This window comes from Dromiciops gliroides, chromosome 1, assembly GCF_019393635.1.
Source record: "Dromiciops gliroides isolate mDroGli1 chromosome 1, mDroGli1.pri, whole genome shotgun sequence".
In the NCBI taxonomy this organism is placed as follows: domain Eukaryota; kingdom Metazoa; phylum Chordata; class Mammalia; order Microbiotheria; family Microbiotheriidae; genus Dromiciops; species Dromiciops gliroides.
This window is the reverse complement of record NC_057861.1, coordinates 430,097,920-430,121,314: the sequence shown is the minus strand read 5'-3', so window position 1 is coordinate 430,121,314 and position 23,395 is coordinate 430,097,920. Positions and strand designations below refer to the sequence as shown.

Genomic DNA, 23,395 nt, shown 5'->3' with positions numbered 1-23,395 from the left:
AGTAATGAAGTTGGATGACAAAAATATGAGACACTTTTGACTAAGATAGTTAGTACCTCTACTTTCTAAATATTATAAAACAGTCATCTGAAAGCAGCTTCTAACATGGAATATTTTACTCATCAATGAAGACAATTTTAATTTCAAAATATTTGTCCAACTTATTTGTCTTTCATAAATACTTTATGATACATCATTATTAATTTACTCAGTACAAGGAACATGAATATATGAAAATAATTTGGGAAAGTAATGCTGCCGATCAGTGTCAATTTATAAGATAGGGCTAAAATAAAAGCTTTTGGAAAATGTAAAACTGTGAATTTCAAAATTCATGTATGTCTCTGCTTTAAGGTAGGAAGTTGTCTAAAGTTTCTTTGCTTTTTTGGATTTAAAGTCAAATAGAGCTTCAATACTGCTAATGATTTGGAAGAGGCACTTAGATATTCAGTAATATACAGCAGCTACAAATAGAGAGAAATAAGCTTTATTGATAGGATTTATAAAAGCTGTATGCAATTACAGTGTTGAATGATTTGAATAATAGGCCATCTGACACATCCTAAGATAAGTGGCTGCTACATTTCTTTGATATTAGGGTCAAATACTGTACTTATCTATTTTTACTCTATGTTCTTCTTTCTCTGGTAATAAATTAATTTCTTAGTGTTAGTTCAGTGTGTGCCCTACAGTTAAATTCATTTTTTCTTTCTCTGAAACGAAAAAAAAAGTTTGCTTAAATATCATGATAAATTTTTCCATTATTGAGTTGTTTCTCACAATTAAACAATTCAATTCAACATAAATTCATTAAGTATCTGCCTTGTGCATAATTTTCTAAGAGACTAAAAGGGTTTCAACAATTAACTTGTTTTGTATTCATTACATAATTAAGCAGAGATACTCAGAAAGTTAAAAAGAAATTCTGCATTTCAAGTATTCTAAAGAAGCAACAAGTTTTATCCTAGTACAGGATGACTATGTATAAAAGTGAGAGTTGCAATTCATACAAATTCAATCAACTGCAGATATGAAGGGAGTGGAGGGAATTCTCTATGTACACTATGATTTAAAACTGGTCAAATCATGCTATTACAAACTCCATGAGATACAATTTTATTTCATTTTTCATTATAATATATTCTGAGAAAACTTAGTAACACAGCAGATGGCTCAGTAGTATGTCTGTTTACCGAAATCACCTTACTGATTAATAAGGGAAAAGAAGTACCTTTAAGTCAAAAAGAAAAGGCATATTTATTTCATATCTTATAGATCCAGAACCTAGAAATGTAAGGGACATTAAAACTCACCTAGTTCAAATGTTTCATTTTGCAAATAAGAAAAAGAAATCCAAGTTTACCCGACTTATCCAAGGTATAAGGAAAGGAAAGTATAGACCTGGGGTATAAACCCAAGTCCTGTGACTCCAAATCTAGCAGTCTTTTAAAATATATGATAGCTATAAGAAATGACAAACAGGGTGATTTCAGAAAGGCCTGGAAAGATTTGTATGAACTGATATATAGTGAAGAGAGCAGAACCAAGAGAACATTGTGCACAGAGACAGCAATACTGTTTGATGAAGAACTGTGAAAGACTTAACTATTCTCAACAATACAAAGATCCAAGACAATCCCAAAGGACTATTGATGAACTATACTATCCACCTCCAAAGAAAGAACTGATAGATAGAACACAGACTGAAGCATGCTATTTTTCACTTTCTTTCATTTTTCCCTTTTATTCAAGTTTTCATATACAAAATGACTAATATTGTAATGTTTTACATAATTGTACATGTATAACCTATATCTGATTGCTTACCACCTCAGGGAGGGGAAAGGGGAGGGATGGATAAAAACTGGAACTCAAAACTACAAATAAAAATGGTTTTTTGTTTTACTTAAAAATTTTTAAAAATATATACACACACACACATACATACACATATATGTATATACAAATATTAAAAATGTGCCCTCTTCCAAAGTATACACCTTCATGTATAAAGCCTTAGCTTTTAATCACTTTTATCCATCAAGTTATTTCCTATTTGGAGGAACATGGGCAAAGCAGAGAATCGTTTTGGGGGGAATGCCTTAGATTTTCATTACTTGCATGGTTTAAAGGAAACAAACAATAAATCACTGAATTCACTGAAGATAACTACTGCATTCATTCCATTCAATTTGTTCAGTAAAATCATACGAGACACCTATGTCCACCTAAAGCCCTAGGTGAGGAAGGCATGATTGGGAATACAAACATGAATAAGACAAATCTGGTTCCTGGCTTTGCTCTTTGGCACAGTAGAGAGAGAACTGGAGTTGAAGTCAGGGACACCAGGGATAAAACACTGCCCCTAACAATTACTAGCTGATTGATTCTGGTGAAATCACTTCACCACTCTAAGTGCCAGTACACCTGTATGTAAAATAATAACACTTGCAGTATCTACTGAATTCACAGGTTTGTGTCCAGGTGCAAATGAGATCTTATATATAAAGTGCTCTATATACATTAAAGTATTATAGATGCAAGCTCCTTTTCTTCTCCTCTTCTTCCCCCTTCTCTTCTTTTTCCTTTTTATTACCTGTGTGACTGTTGGCAAATTACTTAACTTCTCTGAACTCCTTATCCTTGGGCAAGATGATCTTTTAGTGCTAGTCTACTGACCTATGGATTCAAAGGATCTTAAGGGATCTTAAAATCTAGTAGTGGGGACCAAACGAGAATAAAAGACGAGGGAGATAGGTGACTCAGTGGATAGAGAACTGTGCCTGGAGTCAGGAAGACCTCAGTTCAAATCCGACCTGAGACATTTACTAGCTATATGACCCTGAGCAAGTCACTTAACCTATTTGCCTTAATCTGCTGGAGAAGGAAATGGCAAACCATTCCAGTATCATGGACAGTAGGGTTCACTAAGAGTAGGACACGACTGAACAACAATGAGGATGGTAACAACAATGCAAGACCGAATATGGAAAGTGCCACAAGACAGGCATCAAGTACTAAATGATTCCAAAGAAAGGAGAAATTGTAATTAGCTGGTTAGATCTATCAAGGGTTTTAAGGAGGAGGGTGCATCAACACCTGCTTGTCCTTGAAGGATGGATACAAAAGAAGACTAGGGAGAATTACATGAATGTAGGTATAAGGGTGGCAATGTTCACAGGATAATATGCCATTTAGTCTTAGCCACCCATTTTACAGCTGAGGAAACTGTGACCCAGAGGGTATGTGACCTTTCCAAAGTTACACAGATAATAAATAAGCATCAGAGGGAGGATCACAGAACTGACCACAGAACCAGTGATTTTTCCATTACGCCATTTTGCTTCTATAACAACTAGTTCTGTCTGACGTAAGCATAGTGTCAGGAAAGAGGAAACATTGAAGATAACGCTGGTGATGTAGGCTATACATTAGGACCATAGAAGAGGGGGTTCTGAATGAGGTCAAGGCATCTGGACCTATCTTAAAAGAGCTGATATCCAGCCAGCTGAGTTTTTGTTATAGTACATGTTTCACTATAATAGTATTCGTTGAAGAGGTGTCTGACCTACACAGATTTTCCTAAAACCAATTCCAATAAATGCTCAACAAAAACCTTGTGATGGAAAATTAATAAAACTTTTAAAAGCACAAACAGCAAGACAGGTTTAGTGCCTCCTTATAATCTAGCAAGGGGAAGAGGTGATGATGGTCTGTTTTAAATTTGAGACAAATGAAGCAGTGTGGGAATTAAAAGATGTCATACTTTAAAGTTTAATTTAAAAAATTAAAGCAACTCCTATTTAGAAGAGAACTGAATCAAAGAATAAAATGGGACGTGGCTAGGCAACGGAGACACAAAATGCTGTCAAACTTTAATTAAAAAATGTTTTCAATTTAAGCAGACCCAGGCCAGTGATTTTTCATTATTTTTACCACACTTCCATGACTACTGACATTTTCATCAGAACAAATAAAGGATTTTCTTCAAATTTATCTTGACAAAATTATTTTTAATTTTAATCTACAATTTCTCTCACTCCCCAACTCTTGGAAATCTTAAGCCTAAGCACTTAAGATGTAACTTGGAAAAATTTTAATAAACACTATAATGAAAAAAGGTCATGCAATTTCTCCCTTTATATCAGGAAATAAACTTTATCAAAGCAATGTTATCACCTATCCTCACAAATGAAACTATAATACTTAGTGAATATCTATCAGATGATCTATTAAGTGACTGGTTACAGTGAAGACACCCTTTAAAACCATCTATCCTGACCGAAAAACTAGAGGATAACTAAGGCTTTGGCAGTTATGACAGGAGTAAATTCACAAAGTTAATCACAATAAAGAGGGAAAATCACTGTAAGATATGTCAGTAACAGTTCATGTAAAGAAAAATGAAAAATTATGCACTACACAACGACAAACCAGCAGGCTGAAATATTGGTTTTCTTTTAAATTATTAGTCTTTTGCTATAAAAATTTTGAGTTAGATTTTTATTTAGAAAAATGCATTATGTTATAAAATGCTATAAATAATCAGAAATAAAGATGTAAAAGTATACTGAACAAATCCTAAAAATAAACTATATTCAAGCACCACGGTTATCATGGAAAGTTTATCTATTCCCAATGTGATGAGTGGGTTGGTGGCAAAACAGAGAGAAAACTGGCCACTGTGTCAGAAAGAGCTGAGTTCAAGACATAAAACAGCTGTGTGACCATATACCAGAAGCTAACATCTTAAGGCCACCAGACAACCTTTAAGAAAGTAAGTTATATTGCAGGGTTCAGGCCGTGTGTCCCCCTCCTTCCCATTCCACGCACCAGCTGGAGGGCAGCTCCCACCTCCCCAACAAAATGCTCCTCTCGCTGCCTCTTCCTGCACTGAGGAGACTCAGCGTCTGGAGCCTGAGAGGGAAGCTGCTCCTCACGTGCAGGCATTTTTTCGCTTTGTCCCTGCTCAGCCAGAGCAGAGCCATGACCAAGGGCCTTGTTTTAGAGATCTATGCCAAAGAACAGGATGACGATGATGCCCTTCAGTTTACAAGCACAGGAGACAAATTTGATAAACTTGTATCTGGAAAGCTTAGAGAACTTGTGGCCCTGTCTGGGCCTCCACTGAAGGCAGGCAAAACATGTATATTTTATGGTCTTCGTCAGGACTTCCCCAGTGTTGTTGTGGCTGGCCTGGGTAAAAAGACATCTGGGGTAGATGAACTGGAAAACTGGAATGAAGGCAAAGAAAACATCCGAGTTGCTGCTGCAGCTGCATGCAGGCAAATTCAGGGCCTGGAAATTACTTCTATGGAAGTAGATCCCTGTGGAGATGCTCAGGCTGGTCTTGTCTCTATGAATTTGATGAGCTAAAGCATAAAAAGAAGACTGGAGTTTCTGCTTAACTCTATGGGAGTGGGGATGAAGCTTGGCAGAAGGGAGTTGTGTTTGCTAACGGGCAGAACCTAGACCGACACCAGCCAACAAAATGACTCTGACCAAATCTGCAGAAGTCATTGAGCAGAAGCTCAAAAGTGTGAGTGACAACACAATGGTCCATGTAAGGACCAAGGAATGGGAACCTTCCTACGTATGGCAAAGGGTCAGAAGAACCACCAGTCTTTTTAGAAATCCACTATACAGGCAGTCCTAATGCAGATGACTCACCATTGGTCTTTGTTGGAAAAAGAATCACTTTTGATAGTGGTGGTAGCTCAATCAAACCTTCTGCAAACATGGATCTTATGAGAGCTGACATCACAGCAGCAACTCTAAATTTACCACTTAATCTTATTGGTTTGGCTCCACTTTGTGAAAATATGCCCAGTGGCTCAGTGGATAGAGCACTGGCCCTGGAGTCAGGAGTACCTGAGTTCAAATCCGGCCTCAGACACTTAACACTTACTAGTTGTGTGACCCTGGGCAAGTCACTTAACCCCAATTGCCTCACTAGAAAAAAAAAAAAAGAAAATATGCCCAGTGGGAAAGCAAACAAACCAGGAGATGTTGTTAGGATGAAGAATGATAAAAGGAAACTGGTTGATGATACGTATGCTGAGGGGAGGCTCATATTAGCTGATGCTCTCTGTTATGCCCACACATTTAACCCAAAGGTTATAATAAATGCTGCAACTTTAACAGGAGCCAAGGACATTGCTTTGGGGTCAGGTGTCACTGGAGTTTGTACCAATTCCTCCTGGCTGTGGACTAAATTCTGAGGCAAGCACTGAAACGGGACTGATCGCATGTGGAGGATGTCTCTCTTTGAACATTATACAAGACAGATTGTAGACTGTCAACTTGCTGATATTAATAATATTGGGAAATACAGATTTGGGGGAGCTTGCATAGCTGCAGTATTCCTGAAGGAATTTGTAACCTGTTCTAAATGGGCTCATTTGGATATAGCAGGAGGGATGACAAATAAAGATGAGGTTCCATATCTGAAGAAAGTAATGTCAGGAAGGCCTACAAGGACCCAGACAGAGTTCCCAGTTCAAATGAGTCAAGACAAAGAAAATTCTCAATGAAATATTGGTCTTAAAATGCTTTTACTTCATCTTAAATTGGATAGTTGGGTGAAAATCATGTTTTAATGATGGCTTCCTAAACCTGGAATAAAATATTTGGTCAGGATCATGAATACATCCCCTTTACTTTCCACAAAGATTCAGTGATGAAAGGTAACCCTGAAATAGGACCTAACAACAAATTTTTAAAAAGATTTTATAAATTAATCTTGATTGTTTAAAAAAAAACTGTAATTACCTTCCAATTTATGTAACTGAATTAAGAGGTAAAACACTATTTTTGATTTGCTACAAGAAATCATGAACAGTTACTATGCACTGTTCTTAAGCAATAAACTCATTTTTGTATGCTTTAAAAAAAGAAAGAAAGTGATAGCTAAGTTGCTGACCTCTATTGGTAAAATTTTCCCTACTAATTTTCCCAATAATGAAATAGTTGACTCAGACCCAAAATGAATGGATAAATGAATGAACTGGGGGGGGGGACAACCCCCCCAAAAAACCCTACTATTTAAAAAGGGAAATTCATATTGACAGTACTCAATTCTGATTCAATGACTTATATCTTTTTCTTTAAGATATATTATAATTGGTAGTACCATCCCTTATCATCTTATTCCCCCAGCTAACTAGCCAGACTTCTCTATCATCTCATTACATTCCTGTTATACCAATATATAGCAGGTCAAAGCCTTATCCTTAGTGACAGAGAATAGCACCTTTACTAGTTGCCAATCTTTTACAGGATAGCACAAAGTATTAAGCCTACTGCTTTCCTTTTTCCTTACAGTAACTCTAAGTTACATAAAGAAATATAAGTATTGACATGGGGCTTAGGATAAATCAGAAGTTTCTCCTGTGAGAAGCAAAACCAAAGATTACCCGATAACAGGACAGACATATTGAAGAATCAATCAGTTTAGAATGACCAACTAGATATCAGAAAGGGACATGCCTAAGAAGTAAGGGGAAATACAATTCTACAGCAGTAAAGTCAATTAGGCATGGCTACTACCTGACTGGAGCTAGGAGACAGAGATAACCCCAAAGGTCAGGACCATCATTTTTTTAAAAATCCCCTTCGACTCTCAGGAATATGACAAGTATCCAAGCTTTCCCCACCCTACCCCAAAAGGGAATTTTGTTCCACAGGGATACTGATATTCTACTTCCTGAGCCTCTAGTCCACCTCTGCTTAGGCTGTCTTGGCCCTGTCCTCTCCCCTGTGGTTCCCATTCCCCTCACCTCTCTTTTCCCATCTCCCCCCACCACCACCATGTCATCTCTTCAGGAACCTCCACGGAAGAGACCTGGCCAGGAGTGACATCCTTCCCTGAGTTCCGAGCCTACAACTTTCCCCAGTACAAACCCCAGCCACTCATCAACCATGCTCCCAGGTACCCATACGACCTAAACCCTACCCTTCCCCATCTATCCTCTATGAAAGCTTTTGCCTTCACTCTCTTCAAGGAGGAGGAGAATGTTTCTAAACCCTGTTCCCCAAGAGTTGAAGTTACTTCCCCAAGTCACTTTTCCTAGCGCCAAATAAAAGACTACTTAAATTCTAATAGGACTGTGTGTGAGAGTGTAATTCTTTATTGAAGAATACCTAAGAACCACCACTCGTCCTGTCCCCCCCCCCCCCCCCCCCCCCCCCGCCATGACAGGTATCAACTTCAGTTGTTAGGTACTGGTTTATATGAATAAAACTTTTCTTGTGGTCATCTTTCTCTGTCAGTTTAAATTCAAATTAGACTCTTAGGTACTGTTTCCTCCCCTTACTCCTACCTACCACAAAGAGTCAGATGTATCAGTTGAAAGATTTTTTGGAAAAATTTCTGTCTACATTGCTAAGCTTTACAGTATTTTTCTAAGGGAAATTTCTAACTACCTACTATGAAAGGAACCAAGCTAAGGTTGTTTTTTATTTTGTTTTTGTTTTTTGGTGGGGTGATGGGGCTTAAGTGACTCGCCCAGGGTCACACAGCTAGTAAGTATCAAGTATCTGAGGTCAGATTTGAACTCAGGTCCTCCTGAATCCAGGGTTGGTGCTTTATGTACTACACCCCCTAGCTGCCCCTAAGTACTTTCTAATATCACTTGGTTCCAGTTTATTGCTTCCACTGTTCCTTCCCCAAATATCATCATGCTGTTTAATCCCCTCACCATATAATACTGTGCAGGGTTGAATACTGCAGAAGCAAAAAAAGCTATCATCACCTTTCCTCTGGCCAGGAAGAAGAAGCAGTTGTGACCATTTTTTAAAATACTAAATAATGGGGGAGAATAAACACACACGTGTGTGTGAATATATGCATATATATACACATGCATGCATATATGTATGTAAAATATGTAGAAGGTGAGTCAGAATCAAGAAGACAAACTGTCTTCTAAGTTCTGCCACAGGCACCTATAGCTTAGGTCATCATGGGCAAACTTCTCTTAGTGCTCCTAGGCAATTCTCTAAGACCATAACTTATAGATGAGCAGCTGATCTGCATTGGTAGAAGGAATCTCTACACTGGGAACTCTCCATATGGATTATATCACAGGTCTGGATAAAAAAAAATGTTTTTTTTTACTTGCTTATAGCTCTTAGGTCAAAGCTTAGACAGAGATAAGTATTAAATACAGGTAGATACTAAAGAAGTCTAAGTGCTACAGAGTCCAGCCAATGTTCCACTGTTCAAAGGCAGATGATCTATATTTGGGTTCACTGAAGGAAATCTTACTTTCAATTCAATGATGGTTATCATCAATTTTTTATAAAAATATTGATTCTGTGAAACAATTGGCTTGAAAACGTTTTGTCCATACAAAGAAACTGACATACTACTGGAAGAACAGAATTGTATCAGTGACATCTGCCCTGTAAATGCAACTAGAAGATATAAGAAAGTTGAAACTAAATGGTTCACAGGTTCTCAATGGAGAAGTAGATAGTTTCACTTGTATCTAAAAGCTACAAGAAACATAATTATGAGACACTTCATCATTTCTCATTGGAATGCTCTTGATAAGTATAAGCAAAAAGACCTTCATGAAGAGAAAGGCAGTTTATATGACAACACTGATTGCAGAATGAAAAGATAAAGAAATTTTACAAAACACTGAAGAGATAATGTAATCTACCCCTCACTTTGGTATGTACAGGTGGGAATTATGCATCCTGAATGTGGCCAACAACAATGAACTTAGTTACTATATTATTTGATCTTGCTTGAAAGGGTTTTTTAAAATTTGTTTTTGTTTTTTAAATTACAAAGACTAGTCACTATCAAGGCTCCTCTTTAGCAGAGAGGGATATATCTGAAATTTATTCTTATGTAAAAACCATAAAAATACCAATAAATTTTTTTAAAAACTCATTAAGATCTCTTAAACTGAATTTTAATACTTGGTGACTGATACAAAAGGTGGTCATAGGGAAGACCAGTGAAAAATGTTAACATTTTGCTTTAGAATCTAGAAATAAAAGAGGCTAAAGTTTATGGAATGCATAGAAGTTTCATGCTTATTTATCATGAATATTTTCTTCAATTTAGAAGATTTTGGATGTGGCAAATACCAAATTATCACACACACACACACACACACACAAAGAAATAGAATATATATTAACGGACAGAAAAAGACTCAATTAAGAGTAATTTCTGAATCAGTTACATATGCATAATCAGACCATCAACTTGTTAAAGCAAAAATTAAAATACATTTCAAATAAGGAAAAAAAAAAGATTAAGATGAGATGATACAGCACACAATCAAAATAACTCCAAGCTGAATTATTGAAACAAGCAACTGTTGCTGAAAAATAGGAAACGGGTAAAGGAATTGATAATGTCATGGCCTTTCACCATTTCCTTTAAAAGTTAAAATGACATAAAGTCATTATCTGAGCAAGGAGGGGTAAATAGGTTAGAAAGAGCTTCAGATAATAAAACTTGTACATTTGAAAGCATAGTTACAAAATCTTATGAACAAAAGATTAAATGCTCAAGTAGCTTACAGTCTAATACAAACAAATGGAAAACAAAACTGACAATCAAGACTGAGGAAAAAGCCATTAGGTTTGGTGACAGATGACTAAATTATTTCATAAGGGTATACTTTAGAGTTTTGAGGAAAGAAGACAGATAATTGCAAGAGATCAAGAAGAAATGGGGTAGGGGCAGCTAGATGGCGCAGTGGGGCAGCTAGATGGCGCAGTGGATGGAGCACCGGCCCTGGAGTCAGGAGTACCTGAGTTCAAATCCGGCCTCAGACACTTAACACTTACTAGCTGTGTGACCCTGGGCAAGTCACTTAACCCCAATTGCCTCACTAAAAAAAAAAAAAAGAAGAAGAAGAAGAAACGGGGTGGAAGGAAGAAAGCATGAGGGCAGAATAGACTAGGCTACTTTTTAAAAGATATTTGGTAATAAAGGGAAGGAGGTAGATGGGTTACTTGAGATGTTAAAAGACAAAAGAAGAAACTTTTAGGCTATTCAATTTCTTACTCAAAATAAATGTTTACCATAAAAATATGAAGTCTCCTTTCTTACTCATGTAATACAAACATAGTATTGCTAAGGTTTATGTAATAATTCTCTAAAAAATTTTAGATTATGTTTGAGGGGGAAGATAACTTTCAAAATATGATTAAATTATTTTTCTTATACTGCTTATCTGATAGTATGCACTAAAATGAGTTTTTAGGAATGAATTTATTTTGATCACTTTGATGTCCACATAGAGAAAGGACATCTAAATCATATAATAGACAAGATTTCAGATAGCAGATGTGAACAATTGTGGCCCTGGAATTTATCAATTTAATGATTCAGTTTGTATTTCTTGGAGGGGGGGCGCGGGGCAATGAGGATTAAGTCACTTGCCCAGGGTCACATAGCTAGGAAGTGTCGAGTGTCTGAGGCAGGATTTGAACTCTGGTCCTCCTGAATCCAGGGCTGGTGCTATAGCCGCTGCACCACCTCGCAGGCCCCTCAGTTTGTATTTTTGTCTTTGTTTTCTCTTTCTATTCTCTAAGAAGGCTAACAATCTAAGACTGATGTTTTTGTGTTCTCTGGATTTGATATGTCACAATATGGAAACTCCATGCAAAATGACTTTTTAAAAAAAAATTTGCTAAATTAACCACAGTCTGTTCACCGAAATAATAGTAGGATCTAAAATATTCCTTCATTTATATAAACATCTGATGAATGATAGCTAATTCATCCTATGCAAGATTGAAACACATACTGTGTTTATCCATTATCACTATCAATTTTGGGGGGAGAATAAAGTTGTTCCCTTACATTGCCAGTGATGTTAATTAGTCATTAAATCTTGTAATATTCGTATTCTGGTGATATTATTAAATAGCAATAGGGCAGATACTGGTTTAGTGGAATATTTAGTTAAAAAACCAGAAATAATTGGAAATTTTGTTCTTTTTTTTCAGAAATGCAACTTAACTTCACTAACTTCCTGTAAAAAAATCAAATCAAACTATAAAACAATAAAGAACTATAAAAAATTCCTAAGATGAAATATCAACTAAGGAATAAAAATTAAATTTCATCTCATAATTTATACGTTATTTATCTCTATTCCAATAATCTGAAAATAATTTCTACCTCCCCTTTTGGAAATCTGCCTTGAAAACTTACTTTTTTAGCAAAACTTTCCTTTCACTCTGCATCATTTAGATTCTTCAGTAGATTAGCAAGTTTATTAGTATCCATATAAAAAAAAATTTCACCAGATCTGAACCACACAGCTCTAAGAAGGACTTAATATTGCCACATATTATGTCTCAAACAGATTTTCCTTCTCTTTTAACCATGCAGGATGAATGCTATCTCATCCAGCAGCAACAATGTAAGTGCATGGATATAAAAGCCTTTAATATTTTTCTCTTATTTATCTCATTGTTCATGTTCATTTTGGTCTTCAACTGAACCATCATTTATTAAATGCTTCTTACCTGAAAGGCACTGTGCTACATTCTAGAGATAAAGGCAAAAATAGAAATGTAGAACCTATATTCTGCTATATTCTACTGCATTAGCACCTTTACATTTTGACTACTGGATACAAATAAAAGTTCAACTACTTATTTAAAAACAAAACACTTCCCAGTACGGCAGAAACCTGGTATACACCATCATCTTAAACTGTATACCACAATGAGGTCAAAATGGGTTCATGATTTAGAAATAAAGACTGATACCATAAGCCAATTAGGAGAACAAGGAATAATCTACCTGTCAGGTCTATGGAGAAAGGAAGACTTTATGACCAAACAAGATATAGAGAGCATTATGATATATGAAATAGATTATTTTGAATATATTAATTTTTTAATTGCATAAATCAAACCAAGATTAGAAGGAAAGTAGAAAGCTGGAAAACAACTTTACATTCAATATCTTTGATAATGACCTCATTTCTCAAATATATAGAGTCAAATTTATAAGAATGTAAATCATTGCCCAACTGATAAACTGTCAAATTATAAGCACAGGCAGTTTTCAGCTGGAGAAATCAAAGCTATCTATACTCATATGAAAAAATCTTCTAAGTAGCTTTTGATTAGAGAAATACAAATTAAAACAACTCTGAGGTATCTATCACCTCACACCTAATATGACAAAAAAGGAAAATGATAAATGTTAGAGGTTGTGGGAAAATTAGGCACTAGTACACTACTGGTAGAGCTGTGAACTGAGCCAGCCATTCTGAAGAGCAGTTTGGAACTATTTTCAAAGGGTAATCAAACTGTGCATACTCTTCAATTCAGCAACACCACTACTAGGTCTGTGTCCCAAAGAGATTAAAAAAGCCGGGGGCTGGGGTGGGGGGAGATATGGGTGAAAGGAAGGACACATTTGTAAATAATTTGGAAAAATGTAAGCACTCTAATCAATGCAATGATCAATCAAAATTTGAGAGAAGTGAAAAAATGCTACCTACCACCTGACAGATTGGTAATGAACTAATATACAGAGACAAGCATTTTTTGGACATTGCCAATTGGGGGAATTTGTTTTGCTTAACTATGCCAACTTGTTACAAAAGCTTTGCTTTTCTTTCTTTTGGAGAGGAGAAAAGAAGGGAAAATGACTGATAAGTGGAAAAAAATTCCTAATATTTTTTTCAAAAAGGAATTCTGTGTTTCAAAAGACTCATCTCTCTGTTGCCATTCTTAGACAATAGAAATATAGGCCAGATACAAAACGCTAATGAAGAGTAATGAGAAAGCAACAGTTAATAAAAGCTAGAATTTATATAGAGACTTTTAAGATTGACAAAAGACTTATTATCTCATTTGAAATAAATGTGGGTAAGATCTGAATAGAATATAATGAAGAATTTTTACAAAAACAAAAGGGGTGTGAGGCTATTAAAAAGACCATTATGGGTCAATCTTGATTATTTACCTTTTAATATGTGATGGCTTAAAAATCATTTTTAAGGGGCAGCTAGGTGGCACAGTGGATAGAGCACCAGCCCTGGATTCAGGAGGACCTGAGTTCAAATCTGGCCTCAGACACTTGACACTTACTAGCTGTGTGCCTCTGGGCAAGTCACATAACCCCAACTGCCTGCCTCTCTCTCTCTCTCTCTCTCTCTCTCTCTCTCTCTCTCTCTCACACACACACACACACACACACACACACACACACACACAAATCATTTTAAAATTAAAGTATTTTGAAAATTACTTACATTGATGACAGGGGAAGAAGCTGACAAGTTTAAACCCTCCAGGTCAGCTATTAGGCCTGGAGAAATAGCTGGTGTGAGAACTGCTACTGGTGTGGATACTGGGTTAACTGAAAGAAAAAGTCCCAATTACCAAATGCACATTAAAATTTGATTCATATCATTAAAGGCAACATTTTTATTTTGTCCATAGACATAATTGAATTACTTTGATTAACAAATGAGTGACAATCCTACTTAACATCTTGATTTAATTAAAAACAAGTTCTGGCAATTATTGTTTCTCTTTTACAGAGAACAAAGCAAATCCTATAACTTTTGAAATAGTATATAAAAAAAATTAAAGCATGACAAAAGAGCTCTTCCACCCTGCATAAGAATGTGGGCCCTGTCTGCAAGGAATGTACAATCTATATGGGAGGACAAAATCTACACATCTAAAAAACAACTAACAATAAATAGAAATAAATGATAAGTGCTAAATGATGCTACAGACAAGTGGTGTGGGAGTTCAGATGAAGAAATAACAGTGCACTAGAGCAGCCAGGGAAGAGGAAAAAAAAAATCAAAAGGAAATCATGGATATATGGTTTGTGTAGAGAAGTAAGAAATATAGCTAGAAAAGTAGTTTAGGGTTAGACTGTGCAGACTAGGCTGAAGAGTTTGGATTTATTCTGTACTGCAATGCCTCCTTCTGATAAATAAGAGCTGACTTTATATAATGCTTTGGGTTTGTAAAATGCTTACACATATATTAACTTGACTAAGCCTCATAACAACCCTAGAACATAGGTACTGCAGGTGTTTCTATCTTTATATTAAAGATGAGGTTACTGAAGATCAGGGATATTAAATGACTTGGCCAGGGTCATATAGCTAGTAAGTGTTAGGCCGAGAATTTGATTACAGGGCTTTCTGATTATATATCCAGCATGTTATCCACTGGGCAGCACTGCTTCAACATAGGGAATGGAGAGAAGGAGAAGGACACACTATGGGGATTAACTAGAGGAAACTGACATTTTCAAAAGCTGAATTCAACAGCAATATATACGATGTAGGTGGTAGGGCAGAAGGTAGGAGAAGGTAGGAGTCTAGGTACAATCTCCAGAGAGAGAAGCGATGAACACTGAGAGCAGATTGAAACATATTTCTTAAACTTTCTTTATCTTTCTTGTTTTGTACGTCTGTCTGTATGTTTTCTTTTGCAACATAGCTAATATGGAAATGTTTTGCATGACTTCACATGTATAACTGATAACCATATTAATTGCCTTCTCAATGGGTAGGGGAGGGGCAGGAAGGAGGGAGAGAATTTGGAACTTAAAATTAAAAAAAAAAAAAGAATGTGGGGATGAATTATATCATATGAAGAGGTGAAAAAAACCCTATTACAATAGAGGGAAAGAAAGGAGGGGTGAACATTGTTTCAACCCTATTCTCATTAGATTTGATTCAAAGAGGGAATACATATACGTTCATTGGGATAAAGAAACTTAACTCATTCTTTAGGGAAGCAAAAGGGGAAGGGAAAGGGGGGGGGACTGATAGAAGGGAGGACAAAAGCAAGGGAGAAAAGGGTAAAAAAAAGAGAGGGGGGTGATAAAAAGGGATAGCAGATTGGGGGAGGCAGGGATAAGAAGTAAAACGTCGGTGAGGAGGAATAGGGTGAAAGAGGGGGGGGGGAAAGTACAAAGGGGGTAAATAGAATGGAGGGGATTAGACAGTTAGTAATACTAACTGTGAATGTGAATGGGATGAACTCTGCTATAAAACGGAAGCGAATTGCAGAGTGGATTAAAAACCAGAATCCTACGATATGCTGTTTACAAGAAACACATTTGAAGCAGAGAGATACACACAGAGTAAAGGTAAAAGGCTGGAGTAGAATATATTATGCTTCAGCTAAAGTAAAAAAAGCAGGGGTAGCAATCCTTATCTCAGACAAAGTGCAGGCAAAAATAGATCTCATTAAAAGAGATAAGGAAGGAAATTACATCTTGCTTAAAGGTACTATAGATAATGAAGTAATATCAATATTGAATATGTATGCGCCAAGTGGTATAGCATCCAAGTTCTTAAAGGAGAAGTTAAATGAGTTACAAGAGGAATTAGACAGTAATACTATACTAGTGGGGGATCTGAATCTCCCCCTCTCAGAATTAGATAAATCTAGCCAAAAAATAAATAAGAAAGAAGTGAAAGAGGTGAATAGATTACTAGAAAAGTTAGACATGATAGATGTCTGGAGAAAATTGAATGGGGATATAAAGGAATATACCTTTTTCTCAGCAGTACATGGCACATTTTCAAAAATTGACCATGTATTAGGGCACAAAAACATCATAGTTAAATGTAGAAAGGCAGAAATAGTAAATGCATCCTTTTCAGATCATGATGCAATAAAAATTACATGTAAGAAAGAGCCAGGGAAAAGTAGAATGAAAATCAATTGGAAACTAAATAATTTCATTCTAAAGAATGAATGGGCCAAACAAGAAATCATAGAAACAATCAATAACTATATCCAAGAAAATGACAATAATGAGACAACATACCAAAATCTATGGGATGCAGCCAAAGCAGTGCTTAGAGGAAAATTTATAGCTCTAAATGCTTACATGAATAAAAAAGAGAAAGAGGAGATTAATGAATTGGGCATGCAACTTAAAAAGCTAGAAAAAGAACAAATTAGAAATCCCCAATTAGATACTAAATTAGAGATCCTGAAAATCAAAGGAGAAATTAATAAGATTGAAAGCAAAAAAACTATAGAATTAATCAATAAAACTAAGAGCTGGTTTTATGAAAAAACCAATAAAATAGATAAAATATTGGTTAATTTGATTAAAAAAAAGAAAGAAGAAAACCAAATTACCAGTATCAAAAATGAAAAAGGGGATGTTACCACCAATGAAGTGGAAATTAAATCAATAATTAGGAATTATTTTGCCCAACTGTATGCAAATAAATTTGACAATCTAAATGAAATGGATGAATATTTACAAAAATACAAACTGCCCAGATTAACTGAAGAAGAAATAAAATCCTTAAATAAACCCATATTAGAAAAAGAAACTGAACAAGCCATTAATGAACTCCCTAAGAAAAAATCCCCAGGGCCAGATGGGTTTACGGGTGAATTTTACCAAACATTTAAAGAACAATAAATTCCAATATTATACAAATTATTTGAAAAAAAATAGGTGAAGAAGGAGTTCTACCAAATTCATTTTATGACACAAATATGGTGGTGATACCAAAACCAGGCAAAGCAAAAACAGAGAAAGAAAATTATAGACCAATTTCCCTAATGAATATTGATGCTAAAATCTTAAATAAGATATTAGCAAGGAGATTACAGCAAGTGATCACCAGGATAATACACTATGACCAGGTGGGATTTATACCAGGAATGCAGGGCTGGTTCAACATTAGGAAAACTATTAACATAATCAACCACATCAATAAGAAAACCAACCAAAATCATATGATTATCTCAATAGATGCAGAGAAAGCTTTTGACAAAATACAACACCCATTCCTAATAAAAACACTGGAGAGTTTAGGAATAGGGGGAGCTTTCCTTAAAATAATAAACAGTATCTCCCTAAAGCCATCAGCAAGTATTATATGCAATGGAGATAAATTAGAGGCCTTCCCAATAAGATCAGGGGTGAAACAGGGATGTCCATTATCACCCCTATTATTTAATATTGTACTAGAAATGTTAGCTTTAGCCATCAGAGAAGAGAAAGGAATTAAAGGAATTAGAATAGGCAAGGAGGAAACAAAACTATCACTCTTTGCAGATGATATGATGGTATACTTAAGGAATCCTCGAGAATCAACTCAAAAATTACTTGAAACAATTAACAACTTTAGCAAAGTAGCAGGATATAAAATAAATCCACATAAATCATCAGCATTTCTATACATGACCAACAAAGTCCAGCAGCAAGAGATAGAGAAATTCCATTTAAAGTAACAGTAGATAATATAAAATATTTGGGAGTCTACTTGCCAAGACAAATCCAGGAACTCTATGAACACAACTACCAAACACTCTTCACACAAATCAAATCAGATCTAAATAATTGTAAAGATATCAATTGCTCATGGATAGGCAGAGCTAATATAGTAAAAATGACAATACTGCCTAAATTAATTTACTTATTCAGTGCCATACCAATCAGACTACCTAAAAATTATTTTATACAGCTAGAAAAAATAATAACAAAATTCATCTGGAAAAACAAAAAATCAAGAATATCCAGGGAAATAATGAAAAAAAATTCACAGGAAGGTGGGCTAGCGGTACCAAACCTGGAGCTCTACTATAAAGCGGCAGTCATCAAAACTATCTGGTAGTGGCTAAAAAATAGAGTGGTAGAACAATGGAATAGGCTAGGCTCAGGAAATGCAGTAGTAAATGACACTAGTAATGTAGTGTTTGATAAACCCAAAGACTCCAGCTTCTGGGATAGGAACTCAGTATTTGACAAAAACTGTTGGGAAAACTGGAAGATAGTATGGCAGAAATTAGGCATAGACCAACATCTTATACCTTATACTAAAATAAGGTCAAAATGGATACACGATTTAGACATAAGAGGTGATACCATAGGTAAATTAGGAGAGAAAGGAATAGTGTACCTATCGGATCTTTGGAAAGGAAAACAGTTTTTGACCAAACAAGAGATAGAGTATATTATAAAATGCAAAGTGGATGATTTTGATTTCATTAAATTAAAAAATTTTTGTACAAAGAGAAGCAATGCATCCAAAATTAGAAGGGAGGCAGAAAGCTGGGAAACAATTTTTGAGGCCAGTGCTTCTGATAAAGGCCTCATCTCTAAAATATATAGGGAACTAAATCAGATTTATAAGAACCCAAGTCATTCCCCAATTGAGAAATGGTCAAAGGATATGAACAGGCAGTTTTCTGATGAAGAAACCAAAGCTATCTATTCCCATATGAAAAAATGCTCTAAATCTCTAATGATTAGAGAGATGCAAATTAAAACAACTCTGAGGTACCACCTGACACCTATCAGATTGGCTAAAATGACAAAAAAGGAAAATAATAAATGTTGGAGAAGCTGTGGGAAAGTTGGAACACTAAGCCATTGTTGGTGGAGCTGTGAACTGATGCAACCATTCTGGAGAGCAATTTGGAATTATGCCCAAAGGGCGATAAAGCTGTGCATACCCTTTGACCCAGCAATACCACTTTTGGGTCTTTTTCCCAAAGAGATCATGGAAGGGGGAAAGGGACCCACATGTACAAAAATATTTATAGCTGCTCTTTACGTGGTGGCAAAGAATTGGAAGTTGAGGGGGTGCCCATCAATTGGGGAATGGCTGGACAAGTTGTGGTATATGAATACAATGGAATACTATTGTGCTATAAGAAACGATGAGCAGGAGTTCAGAGAAACCTGGAGTGTCTTGCGTGGGCTGATGATGAGTGAGATGAGCAGAACCAGAAGAACATTGTACACAGTATCATCAACATTGAGTGTTGATCTACTGTGATGGACTATATTCTTCTCACCAATGCAATGGTACAGAAGAGTTCCAGGGGACTCATGATAGAAGAGGATCTCCAAATCCAAGAAAAAAAAAAAAAAAGAACTGTGGAGTATAGATGCTAAATGAACCATACTATTTCTTTTGTTTTTGATGCTGTTGTTTTTTTTTCTATTTTGAGGTTTTCCATCATTGCTCTGATTTTTTTCTCTTATAACATGACTAATGCAGAAATAGGATTAATGTTATTATGTGTATATATACATATATATATATATACATACACACACACACACACACACATATATATATATATAAAACCTGTATCAGATTACCTGCTGTCTAGGGGAGGGGGGAGGGAGGGAGAAAAATCTGTAATTGTAAAGCTTGTATAAACAAAGGTTGAGAACTATCTTTACATGTAACGGGAAAAAAAATACTTTATTAATTTAAAAATAAATAAATAAATAATAAAAAAAGGAAAAAAAAACAAGTTTATAAAATATTTTGGAACTATGAAAAGAAAACTTTAAAACCATTCATACATTTTGACCCAGTGATTCCATTGTGGGGTTGATGCCCCAAGGAAGTCACCGACAACAATAAAAGATGTTGGTTTTGTTAAAAAAAAAAAAAGAATGTTAGAATTTTTTTAACATATGATTGGAAAATATTTAATGAAATATATAAAATCCTTTTTAAAAAGAGAGCAGATTTGAGAAGAAAAAGTTCTTAACTGAGATGGAAGCAATGAAAATTAATAGGAAGATGTAGGAATGTGAAGGGCATTGGACATGGAGATCCAGTGGTAAAACAATTTTGCAAAGGTCACATGGTAGAAGTTAGTGGTGGAAGCAGAAATGAAATTCAAGTGCCTTGCTTTCTAGCCTTTTCCACCACAGCAAAATGCCTTTATTGTCCAAATATGCTAGTATTAAAGTCATTGTCATCATCATAATCATCACCCCAACCCCCAAGTTATTCTTCTCAGTGCCTACCACTAAAGAATAAATATATACCTAAGTAGTATATAAAATACTGTCTACAATGGAGAAGGGAGGAAACTCATATTACACTCAAGATTTACAGAACCCCTAGCCTGATGACTCTTGTTTTTTGGGTTTTTTTGCGGGGCAATGGGGGTTAAGTGACTTGCCCAGGGTCACACAGCTAGTAAGTGTCAAGTGTCTGAGGCTGGATTTGAACTCAGGTACTCCTGAATCCAGGGCCGGTGCTTTATCCACTGCGCCACCTAGCCGCCCCTAGCCTGATGACTCTTAAAAAATAACTCTGTGTTATAACACAGGGTTTTGGTAATATTAAAAATAAAAACACAAAAACATATCCCTGATACTGAACACAGACTAATAAGATATACATTATATGGTTTTAAGTCTAGAAAGCTGAAGATATTAGTTGATATGTTCAAGATGTTTGCATAAATTTTGTTATGAGATAAATTCATTATGCTGAAGTACAGAAAACCATCCCTACCCCAATCAAAAAAAATCTAAAATATAATATAAGTGTGAATTATAATAGATTCATATCTAGTTCGTTTTATCTAATAACCATTTTACAGTTGTAAAAGTATTTTCCCTATTATGACAAAAGGTATATATTTTCAAATTTAAGAATAAGCGAGAGCTTTCAGACTAAATGGTTTAGGATTTAGTAGTTATCCACTTATCAAATAATTAAATGTAAGACAAACTTGTACTTCTTAACTATAGTAATGACACAATATAGATGTTTATAAGTCCAGTAAAAGAAAAAGACAGAATACATAGCAGCTTTTTTGTAATACTCCCATTCAATTGATTGAGATCACATGGTATTTAACATTAAAATATTATTTTCATTTTCATAAACATAAAATGTAACTGGAAAATACTAAACATGTTACTATCTCTAATTTGCCTTTTAAAACATATCTTATCCAAAGATCTCAAGACATTTTCTCTTATTATTGAATTATTCTTATGGCATAGTGAACAGAATTTCAGAGGTAGACAAATTTTATAAATCATCTAGCCAAGCTACTCATTGTCAAAACTAAGGAAACCAAGGCCTATTGAGGTTAAATGACTTTCTGAAGGTCATTCATACAGATTATTAGCAGCAGAAACAGTTAAAACCTAGGCAAGACTAGCCAGTCTGGTATTCTTTGTGGTAATTCTTAGGCTCAAAAAACAGATCCAGGGAATGCAACTGTTTTTTAGGAGTGCTAAGACCACTCAATTGATCTAATTAGTAAACCAGGTCCAGGGGAAAATCTAATTGCAGTTCTACTGATTCCCTAAGCAACACTGAGCAAATCTACAACTTTTGTGTTGGAGTTATCTCTTAATTAAATGTAAATAATGCATGTCTCCTCCCTAGAGCTAGTTCTCAAAGTAATAATAATAGTTTATATTTATATGGCACTTTAAAAGTTCACAAAGAAGGGAAATTAAAATAACAAAACAACAATAACAATATGCAAGGAATAGGAGTTGCGAGTTACCCACTGCCACTAATGCTGTACTATTAAGTTTGAGCCCAGTTGTCTCATGGAAACTGCATGTACATGAGTAAAACTCACAGCTGTGGGGAAAATGTTTTGTATCAACTGTTCTTAATATATAATCTTAGTAAATGTCTTTGTTAAAAGCTAATCAAGTTTGCCAGCTGACATTTAATGGGAAGCAGTGTTGATGGGGCATCTCATTGGATTCTCACAAATAACACTGCTGTGTTGTTATTATTATTATTATTTGTTTTGTTTTGTTTTGGGGAGCAATGGGGGTTAAGTGACTTGCTCAGGGTCACACAGCTAGTAAGCGCCAAGTGTCTGAGGCCAAATTTGAACTCAGGTACTCCTGAATCCAGAGGTGGTGCTTTTTCCACTGTGCCACCTAGCTGCCCCCATTATTATTTTTAATAAACATTTTTATTTAAAGTTTTGAGTTCCAAATTCTATCCCTCCTCCCTTCCCTCCCATTCCCCCACCCCGAGATAGAAAGTATTCAGATAAAGGTTATTAAGTGTTATTATTAACCTCATTTACAGAAGAAGAAACTGAGTCAGAGAAATTAAAATGATTTGTCCATGACAGCTACTACATACCTAAAATGGGATGTCAAGCTTGGGCTTCCTGACTCTGGTACTCTTTCCACTATTCCCTGTTTCTCAGTTACCTGTTTTTTTGGTATTTGGTATCATAATTAACATCAAAGTAATCACCTTCACTGGGTGGTCAATAAATATACTTGCAAAAATGCACTCTGGTTTTGATGTTTTTGAGCATAATGCTGCCTCTTCAATTTTAGAGAAAAATCGAAAAGCGTAGAATGAAGAGAGCTGAGGATAATACTGATGGTACAAACCTGAAAGACTAGAAGAATGGTGCTGCCTTTTTACACAAATAGAAAATTTTGGAAGAAGGGCAGGCTTAGGGGATGGAGTAAGAAGAAGTTTACTTACGAACATATAAAAGGGTTAAAGAATGGAGGATAATGCCACCGGGTTTTGAGATGATGAAATGGTTAAATAAAAAGTGAGCTCAAACTAAATGGCCTACATTTTCTCAGTAAAGTGAGAGAAAGGTCTTCAGTTGAAAATATGGAAAAGAT

At 35.5% G+C, this 23,395-nt stretch overlaps 1 protein-coding gene and 1 pseudogene across 1 annotated transcript in view; one reads left to right on the top strand and one right to left on the bottom strand.

Annotated features, from left to right (window-relative positions):
- AP3B1 (adaptor related protein complex 3 subunit beta 1) overlaps window positions 1–23,395 on the bottom strand; it is a 336,292-nt gene that overhangs the window by 67,379 nt on the left and 245,518 nt on the right. Inside the window, 1 exon segment of the mRNA XM_043972455.1 lies at window positions 14,253–14,359. Coding sequence (XP_043828390.1) covers window positions 14,253–14,359 — 107 coding nt within the window.
- Window positions 4,867–6,533, top strand: LOC122732362 (annotated as a pseudogene).